Below are 10606 nucleotides of genomic sequence, written 5' to 3' on the forward strand. Positions count from 1 at the left end.
TGTAGCCAGCCTTCCCCAGGCGCTAATACAGCCCAATGGCATCTGCCCCGTTCTGAATGGTGTTTGCACGTAACGTATAATGAGGCTTTGGAATCATCTTGTTGCTCCCAATGAGGAAGTAGCCCTTGTCATCTGTGTTGTATCCTTTCAGGTCAAGTACACTGTAGGCCAAGTTGTTCTTACCATTGTAGAAGACCAGCCAGTAGCCAGCCAAGCTAACCGAGCTGTTGCTCGTGTGGTAAAGTTCTAGGTATTCCATATCTTCGGCTGATCCAGGAGAATTGGGGTTGACTTCATTAATTAGTAGCAGGCCAGGATTAAAAGGTGGAGAAGCAGTCGTGATAATTTCTGCAGGAGAAAAGCAAACAGCATATAAAATAGAAGAGATAACAGGGCTATATGTCTTAAAGGTTGCATGCAGCAACCAAGAACAGTCATATAAAACATTGCAAATGTATGCCAAATTCCCACAAACATGATATTTAATATACCTGCCATGACCACAATGACTGTCACTTCCAAAAGCCAGATGGCCATTCTAGTAACATTGTTGATTAAAATACTGTGAAGGAAGATCCAGACTGCAGAGCTCTGAGACAGCAAAATAACGAACTATTGCCATATTCTAACTTCTAAGGAACCCAAAAAATAACTTTAAGGTCTTAAGGATATATATATTAGAATATATCCACAGCTCACAGTATATTAGCATGGTGGTCAGTAGGAAGAATGTCTCTTACATTGCTGACCATTGGGAAGAATGTCACCCATACAGATCATTGGTGGCAGTGGTATATGATCTGAGATTTACACATTGCTCATTGCTCAAGGAATCCCTAACAACCATTGGAGGAATGCTAGGGTTCCATGGAACACTGTCCTAATTAGATGATTACAATTTGTCTGATAACCAACTTTTTTTAATAAACATTTTTATTGCCTTTTTTTTCCAAACTTTTTCTTTTTCACTGCCGCGAGTTGATCAAGTTTTATTCAACCACCTATTGTCTACACACATGCTCATGAACATTGGCAGCACATCATTGTCCTGGCTTGTTTGGTAGAGATGGGCAAAGCTCTAATTATATCTGTCTGGTATATCTGTCCGGCCCGCCTTGTGCCATGCAATTTGTGTACACAGACAGTCATTGGTAGCCATACACCTAATAGGATGAGGGGTGAGAAAACTGAGTTGAACTCTCTGCAGAAAAAGCAGACATATTTAATATTGGCTTTCTGCAAGTAACTTACATGTGGGCAACATTTGGCAGAAAGATGAAAAGCGCTATTCAACAATACGACAGCTTTCTACCACAAAGGAAATATAGCAAAGTTCTGCAAAAAGCACAAATATCTTTTATAAAATATTGGTGCTTCCTCTTTCCTACACTTTTATCAATGATTGAATGAATGAATGAATGTCTTTATAAATTGTAAGAAAACAGAAGCAGTTATTTCCAGCTGTGGTATTTTCATGTGGTCACTGTGAGGATTTTGTGCAGACATCATCAACACGGGAAAGAGCAAAGTATAAAGAGAATAAGGGTTACTAAGACATAGGGGGTTAGAGCAGTGTTTCTCAACCAAGAGGTTGCTAGAGGTTCCTTGAGCAATGAGCAATTTGGACCTCAAAGGTCAGTTGAACTGTCCCATACTGTATATTGAAGCAAGCATTCAAATATGATATAGGCAATGGAGAGACCAGCCCCATCAGACCACTATTTAATGTCTAAGGCCCATTTAAAAAGTTTGCAGGAGGTGTACAGGCAAACTACTGAGCTACTACAACAGGGTGCTGGAGACACATCAATGGTAGTCAAAATCCAGAAAGTTCTCCTAAGCCACAGATGGCTCTTATAATATAGAATCTCTTACCTGGTGGTGTTGTTGGGCTCATGGTGGATTGGGTGCAGGTTGATGTCACTGTGGCGCTCTTATTACGTACATTCAGTGTAATGGCCTTTGTTACAAACAGCTGGATGTCAACTATGTCAACACTTTGAGGAGTCAATGTTGCGTTTTGCTTTGCATGAAGCATCAACAAACGAGGTTGACAAGTAAGAATGGCATCTGTACACAAATAAAACGTTTACTCAAAGAAAATGAGAGAACATGACATCAGAATGGTTCTAGTTTTTTTCTAAATAAGCCATTCCAAGTACAATGATACAACCAGGGGTTATAACTTCTTCATAGCTTATAGGAATAAGCTCAATGTTGGACCATTCAGGTGACTACAGCTATCAATGTATCAATACCCCCCAGCAGATGAACTTGCAGGGTCTCCTCTGCATTGAACATCAATAGAAAATGTTCCTATCCTACAAAAATAATCATGGTTTTCACAAACAAGCCCATCTTTTGTTTGTGAATAGCATAGGTTATGGGAACATACTGTTAAAAAAGCCTCAACAAATGATGAGCCCTGCCTCTATTTCAGAAAGGTAGCTGGATTTTTAGTGTCAATAGAACTGCTGAAGTTTTTGACAACTAACATCAACTTTTCTCTTTTCATTGGTTGGTTAGATATGGGGGGCCGAATTTATCACATGACATTGTTTCTTAGTTCTGGTTCTTAAGCTTTGTTCATGTCTTGTTTTTAGGACTTTATTATGTTTGTCCAAGTTAATTTATCAGTATCACTATATCTAGCAGAATTCTCCATAACGTGACTTGTTTTGGGCTGGGAGTGAGAGACAACATCATGAAAACCAGTTAATACTTCCCCTAATGGTGAAATATTACTGTCTGAACCATCTCAACCCCCTGCAGTAAATACTCTACCTGTAAAAATGTTGGCAGATACATGACACTTGCAGAGAGCTTGTAATGACTCAGCTACAGCGGTCAGGAGGTCGGAGAGGTCTTCACCACCATTCCAGAAGGAACAGTCTGCAATGACAAATGAGAGAGTGCTTACGGATGGAAAGCTTGCAGAAGCCGAGATGCTGCGCTGGTAACAGGTTTAAATAGATAGGATCATATGTATGCTTATATAGGTATTGGATGCATCTCCAAAAAATCACTTAAATACAACTGGAAGAGTATAAACCCTCATGAAGACTACAGCAGATCTGACTACCCCAAAAAAAAACAAGTGCAGAGATCTCCCCAAAGATTCTGGAAGTTCGAAGTGTATAAGCAGACATTAGTTTTAGATATAGTAGGGAAGTAGTAGTTTTTGCTGTCTTTGTCCTGTTGGGGTGACCTGAGTTCACCTCCTATCCAGAAGAAGCAACAAGAAATGAGAAGATCTTTTCTAGGCATTTAAACTGGAGTCCATATTGGAAGAATCACTCTCACGGATTGTAATGGTGATAACTGTAAACTTTTGCATTTCCTATAACTTTATCCGTGACAAGTTGGGGAGAGAATCTATGAAGCTAATACACAGACAATAAAAAATTGACATAGTATCCAACCTATCAGACAAATCTATACAAACATTTTTATTGATATAAAGGATAAGTGCATTTTGCCATAATGGACCCCTATTGCCCCCACAGCTCCGTACAATAATCCAACACACCCTCCTTGTTACCAATTCTGTACTAACCCGGAAGGGCCAAAACATGAATCTAAATAATGACTACTAAACATAATATTACTATCTATAACTATCAAAAACCTTTGTAACCTAAAACAATGGAGTGAGTACTAAATGCCAGTGTATAGATGACTGAGCAGATGACATGTTGTAGGGTATAAAGAATATAAGTACACCTACCAGTATTTATTTTAAAACACAGTGTTATATTCTGGTGGGCAGCCATTGCTGGGCAGTCATTAGGTTGCCCTGGCGTGCTGGCCCCAAGCATGAAGAGTGTAGGCATGGCCTCTCCTTGGCTACAAAAGCTTGCAGAAATGTTTACATCCCTATGGAAAAAAGAAGATGGCATTGTAATACACATTGGATTATGTTTGGCACATGATTTTGTCATGATCAATAACTGTTCAAATATGATGGAACCCAGCGTCATTCTGGTACAAGCCACTCCCTAAACCCATTACACCGGAAGCTGGTGATAGTAAGAACGGTTTTCTGGTGGATTTGTTTCGGAAACACAAGTTCACGTGTTGGGTGCTTCCTGGACAGAAAGTGAGAAAAATTTTCCTGTACTGGGACAAAGCAATAAAAAAATCTGATTCCTCCCCACTCTGGGCTAAACCAATAATGAAGATGCAGCTGAATTTCCACCTTGTCTAAGCTTTTGAAGCTTCCACCTATGTTTCACCTTACTGACACGGCATCTGGCCAGGATAACAGCATCAGTGAGAAGGCATCTCCTTATCTTCTAATTGGGCCTAATTTATGAAAGTTCTCCAAGACTGGAGAGAATACACTTTCAGCAGTGAAAGTGAGTGATCCATCAAACCTGGAATGGATCTGGTCCAGGATTGAACAAATAGCAAATTTGTTTAGGAAATTCATTCCAGGTTTGCTGAATCACCTAGCTTCACTGACTAAAGTGTATTCTCCCGAGCCTTGGAGAGCTTTCATAAATCAGGCTCATTGTGGGGATCAGGCTGTAGGGTGAACCCTGGAGCAGAGAAGTCTTAGACCTGAACATGGGGCATTATCACAATATCAGGTATGGGCAAACTGTGTATCAACAGAAGCATGATAGTGGGGTAACAGGTGGAAAGGGTTGGACTGGAGCTTGGGTAGGGCAGAGATCTTCTGGAGAACAGAAGACAAGTAGGTAGACAGGAAGGATAGCAGAGGATGACTTCATTAAAAGAATAAAAGGGGGTGGGAGAAAGGAAGGGTGGAAGATGGCGACATAAAGAAGGGAAGAAAGGAACAAGGGAGGGCAAAAAAAGGGAAGGGAAGATTGGCAGAGAAGAGATACACCATTCTAAACTCAAGAAACAAGGTTCTGTTTAATTTTAAAAAGTGAGCAGTTTTGTTTTCATACCATGTATGCCAGTAGATGATGTTATTGTCAGTAGTTAGATCTTGAAGAGGATGCAGTCCCATGTCTTCATAATCACCGTATACTAAGGCATTCACCAAACCACTTGTGGTATACCGATTCTTCTGCAAAACATCAGTGCTCTTCCCCAAGTATAGCGCTACAGCACCACCTCCCTTATGTAACAGACGAGCATTGTTGGGAAGAGTCTGCTGGGCTTTGAGAAAAAAACAACCACAAGTGACACCAGTGTGACCATTAATACCAGAACAACACAAAAATATAAACATTTATAGTGACAAAATCTATACCTGTGCCCAAGCTATAGACTGGACATATTCCTAAGTAAACTAGCATAAAATAAGTTCTCACTAATTTTGTAGCTGCATGTAGTGTGGAATAATTCACCCTTGAAGTTCAAGTCAAAACTTATCCTTCCCTGCTTCACTCTCAGCAGTTACCTGACAGCCTTGCAGACACAGAACAGGAGGTCAATATCCTTCCAACTATAACCCAATATTATTCTCCCTGTGTGAATGTGTGAATGATTTGCTATCTGCTGGTTACATGTTATGGACAAAGTCTTTGTTAAGTGATCGTATAGATGAGTAGTTACCTCGATTGTCGTGTTTCTCATTCACAAGCAAAAACAACCCACTGGAATCTGTCTGGCCCCTGATATCCGTAGAGAAGTAGACTTGCTGGTCCATCCCATTAATAAACGCTATAGTTAGTCCAGAAAGTGAAGTGGATGGTGGTCCACGGATCTCCACATAAAGGTCATCAGCATAAGGTGAGGACACCTCATTGATCATGATCGGAAAGCCCTTACAGTGGTTCTCACTGCCTGGAGAGAGATGTGTCAGGTGAAATGTCCATTTACCGGCGATATCCAAACACCTCCCAATTGATTCATCTGATGAGTGAAAATTTGGATCCTCCAGGAAAGCCTCCGAACCCGGTGTTAGGATTTTCAGAAGATCATCAGCTTGGTCAGTGCTTTTAGACTTATGCACAAGAGCATCAACTAACCCATCTTGAGTAAGTTGCATTGACTCTTTGTAGGGACCCTTTCCAAAATATAGAGCTATAGCATCGGGCCCATTCTGGATGGTGTTACGTGGTAAAATAATAGTGGGTGCAGGCTTGACTGCCATTGACCCAATTAAAAAGAATCCTTTCCTATCGGTGGAATAGCCCATTAGGCTTAGCACTTTGTAGGCCGTGTTTGTCTTTCCATTGTACAGGACCAGCGTGTAGCCATCGAGTGAGACGTTCTGACCACTGGTATGACGAAGTTCAATGAATTCGGCTATGTCATGACCCGGGTTGTCAGGATTCACCTCGTTTATTAGGAGTCGACCGTCCAAGTTCACATCCTTGAAGTTCTTTATAAGGTTTTGTGAATGGACCATCATCAATGACCATAAAAACCATATTACTCAAGACATTGAGGCTGCCATGTTGATAAAGCTTTTTGGTGAATTGTGAAGTTTTTTACTTCTTTTAACTATCAGTGAGAAATATTTTAAAATAGGTTGGGGTCAATGGAAAGTGGAAACAAAGGGCGTCAGGGAATATCTTGAAAAGGTATCCTAAGATGTGTGCTTTGGCATATTGGAAATCTGAAAAAGAAGGAATATGTCATTAAAGCCAGGCTATGAACCACATACCCAAATAAACCCTAATTATTTCCTGGTACGAATAAGTAACACATGTTTTCACCCTCCATTAGCTTTATCCTTCCCCCTAACTTTATCTGAAGTTCATCTCTTTGCAATTCTGTTGTCTTTTTCTATCATCAACAGTCACAAAGACTATTATCTGACGTCCCTATGGGGCTTTAGACCAGGGGTTCCAGACTCCAGGCCCCCAATGGATTGTCAAATATGGTACCATACTCCCTTTACTTGACTGTCGAAAATTTAAAGTTGTAGTAAATACACACGTGTATAATTAAATACAAGCATTTGCAGGAAATGTTGAATGTTCTTGAAGATTATTTCTCATTCCATTCACGTACTACCAAAGTATAAATTAATACATTAAATAAAATTAATACCAGTACCCAGAGATGGAGTCCCATACCCCAAGCATTTAGTTCCCATACCCCCAAGGAACCCCTGCTTTGACTCTCATGTTCACAGGGTGATAATGCTGCTATATAAGTTTACTGCAGAGAAAATAGTGTAGTCACCCAATTACAGGAAGTAGCAAAGTACTGTAAGATCAACACGTAAAAAATTCATGGGGGGGGGGGACTCAGAAAATCAATAACTTTGTAGTTTATTCACCTGCGCAGTGCGGCTATTGGTTTTTTACCAGCATTCTATCCTTAGTCACCCATGGAGAATGGATGGGATCAGTATGGAGCTGTTGATTGATTTCCATAACTAATAATCCCACTCAAACGCTCGTTATTGTGAATGAGCATGGCTGATCGGAGTCGACTGGGAACCACAACGCACAATATATGTCACTTCAAACAGACTTTCCAAACTCAAGTGACAAAAATCAAAGTATTGTAGATCAGCTTGAAACAAAGCAAAAAAAGAGCTTTCATTACAAAACCGAGTAGCCTGAGGTGGGGAATCTGCAGTTTGCACTTTCTAGATCAAACACTTTCCTTTAAAGAACATCCAGAGAGATGACAATACATATCTGCGATACATGAACCTCGGCTATCCCAGCTGTGAGATGTCACCAATGACAGAAAGAACAAAAAACATGAGATGATGGAAAATGAAATTAAAAAAACTAACCGTAACCAGATCTTCAGGGATGGAGAGGAATGCATCGAGAAGGAAGAAGAGGTCACACACGGCTGTCTCTCTTTCTGCTCCAAAAAACACAAGACAAATGTAGAACAATTCTGATGACTCAATGGTGGAGATGATTCACAGGATCTTTACTAATCGTCACAATGTTTGTAATAAAACAACACTTTTTTTATAACCACACCACTCAGAATGAAGAGTTATGAAGTATTGTGAAATACACAGCTGTCTTTTTTATGTCTGGTCAGACAGCAACAAACCTAAAGCAGAAGTTGATGTCTGTACTCCTATATGTAAAAAATTGTAGAATAGGGCAATGTTCTCAGAAATGATGATTGTTTATCTTTATTTTATTTCATGGGGAAGAAATCACAACCTTGCTCTTGTTAATGGGGTATGGCATGATAAGGATGATGTGGATGAATAAATAGGACGTATTATTTATTGGATATGGTGTGTATTAGCAAGGTTCTGCATTTACACAATTTTAGAATGTATAGGACAATGAAATGTTCCAGAACCACGAACATTTAAAGAATCCTGGCACAGGCATGGCAAGAGATCCTAAACTTGGATAGCCATAAACATTGGATGACAATCTCCCAATCTGACTGTTTTTGGACAATACCAGACGGAACATTAGCTGGACAGGTAAGAAACTTTTGTCCTTCTTTCTTCAATATCTTCCACCTTGCCCTTATCCATATACCATACTTTTAAGCCTGTTCCAGCAGAGCTTATAAATTAGTAAAACCCCCACCAGATCTCTTAAGATAGACCCAGGAGTGTCTACATGGTTGATATTCTTCTGATATCTATGAAGCTTTACTGACCAAGAATGAATAACGTCTTCAGAACTTTGACTCCCGGCATCATAGATCAAACCTCCACCAACAAGCACCAATTGTCAAAGCAAATTGTGCATCACTATCAAGGATAAGTTCAGACCAATAGTTTGTGACAGCAATACAGCTGCGGATCACCACTGTCGACTAGTCCTCAACTTCCCTAAAACCCTGGTTATTGCTGAGTAGTTGAAATCCTTTTTTACACAGTTGTTGGGTTGCAGTGCGGTTTTGGAGATGCTCCATGGAGAACTATATGCTACTCAATCTGCTTCCAGTGAAATCAAACCAATTGTTGATTCCTCCTGGACACCTAATGATTGAATATGGGCACCCATGAGCAACTAAAATGCAAGGTAGACAAATGTCCATCTGAACTTAGCCTAAAGTTGTTTTATATTTATTCAGATATTCATAGAAAGGAGATCAATTTTATCATTATATGCCAGTATTTACAAAACAGCATTTCCTTGCATAATTTACAACAACTTATGTACATGTGACAGATGTTCCTAAAAATGGCAGTGTACTTTTTGGTGTGCCTAGGGCTTGAATATCTAATATGTGAGATCAAAGGCACTGCTGCTAGAATCAGGAGATTTGGACTGAGATTTGGTGATATTACTATTGTGCTTCTCATTGTTGTCCTTGCAGGAGGCTCTGATATTGCGAAGCAAAGCCCTGTCTGTGTCCTAATGGCCACTTCTACAAAGCGGCATAATAAGTTAGTAATAGAAAAGGGTCAGCTGTAGGGATCAGCATTGGTTTACTGACAATTAGTTCACTGCACAGCTTCTGAGGTCAGTTCCCCCTTAAACAGCATCACTTATATACACAGACAGAAAAAGCACCCCATGTGCACCCTTTGTCTGTTTAGGAATACCCCCTAAAAACAAGGGGTAGCCACCATAAATGCTGGTTGCCTGGCTGTCTCTGGTTTTTAAATTTCTTTTTCACTTACTAGGAACAAGCACCAGATTACAATCCAACAATAGTTTACTAATATTAGAGATCTATAAGTGATCTGTTGCTGCAGGAGTGCATTAGGGATTGGATCCAATCTGACCCACACCATCCTATGACGAATAAAATCATACAATTAACATATCGCCTTCCTTAACTAATCCCCAACAAATATTCAGATGCTCTGAATGACAAATGTCGGCATTGCGCTCATTTCTCAAACAATTTACCCAACTCAAACAATTTACACAATTTATTTTCCCTAAATGATAAGTCATGGTGGTTGGGGGATATGAGACATCCCAATAAATAATATTAATGTCAGTTTCACAATTACTATGAGGCTGCACATGCGGCTTTATAGATTTACCAAGCTGATCCTAAACATAAGACGGCGTGACTCGGCCCCTTCCAGTTCTCCTAAAACCCCTTTTGTTGCTGCTGAGTTCCCGCAGCCATGTCCCGTCCAGATGTGGCTGAATGATTCCCAATGGTGACAACCGAAGGCCCCGGCTGTGTAATGTATAACCAGTTGTGGTCTCAGTTAGAAGCCTATGTGGCAACACCAGAGCGTAGTTGGGAGATAGCAGGAAAGTGTTGTCACCCTAAGAAAGGAAATGCTTGAACAAAAACTTGGTTCAAGTTTAGGAAACCTTTGCAATGACATTAGCACAAGAGAAAGTGAAAGAACTTGTGGCAAAGGTAAACCGATACAGAGAAGTATTTGGGGTATATTATGTTACTTCTTCTTTGTATTAGCTACATATCCCTTTCACTTGTTCTACACAACCTAAAACTTAGAACTTGGAATATATTACATAAAAGAAGCCATTTGTTTCTTGATACCCAAACTTTCTTTTCTTTCACTTTCCTAAACTTTACCCCCTCCCTGACCCATACAGCATGATACCCCCTGAAACTTACTGATCATTCTGCCTTCTCCTCCGCATGTCTGACCTAGTTTCTGCTTGAAGCCACTTCCCAGCTTCCTCTTCTCCTCCTTCATTCCCAGAAAGCCAGGATAAAGAAAAAAAAGTGTGTTACTTTTGCTTGAAATCTGAAACCCTTAATGTACACGTTGCTGTAAAGGGGCCTGATTCTGTTT

General features: G+C 40.1%; 1 protein-coding gene across 1 annotated transcript; it reads right to left on the bottom strand.

The window, feature by feature from the left end:
- Positions 1-22: 22 nt before the first annotated feature.
- Positions 23-10606, bottom strand: LOC140335186 (uncharacterized). Its single transcript, XM_072417634.1, has 8 exons — positions 10426-10606; positions 7679-7752; positions 5533-6541; positions 4920-5133; positions 3728-3876; positions 2785-2892; positions 1876-2070; positions 23-348 (listed from the first exon to the last, which is right to left on the bottom strand). Exons 3-8 carry the CDS (start codon positions 6332-6334, stop codon positions 23-25), a joined length of 1794 nt encoding a protein of 597 aa, XP_072273735.1. The 5' UTR covers positions 6335-6541; positions 7679-7752; positions 10426-10606.

This window comes from Pyxicephalus adspersus, chromosome 7, assembly GCF_032062135.1.
Source record: "Pyxicephalus adspersus chromosome 7, UCB_Pads_2.0, whole genome shotgun sequence".
Lineage (NCBI taxonomy): Eukaryota > Metazoa > Chordata > Amphibia > Anura > Pyxicephalidae > Pyxicephalus > Pyxicephalus adspersus.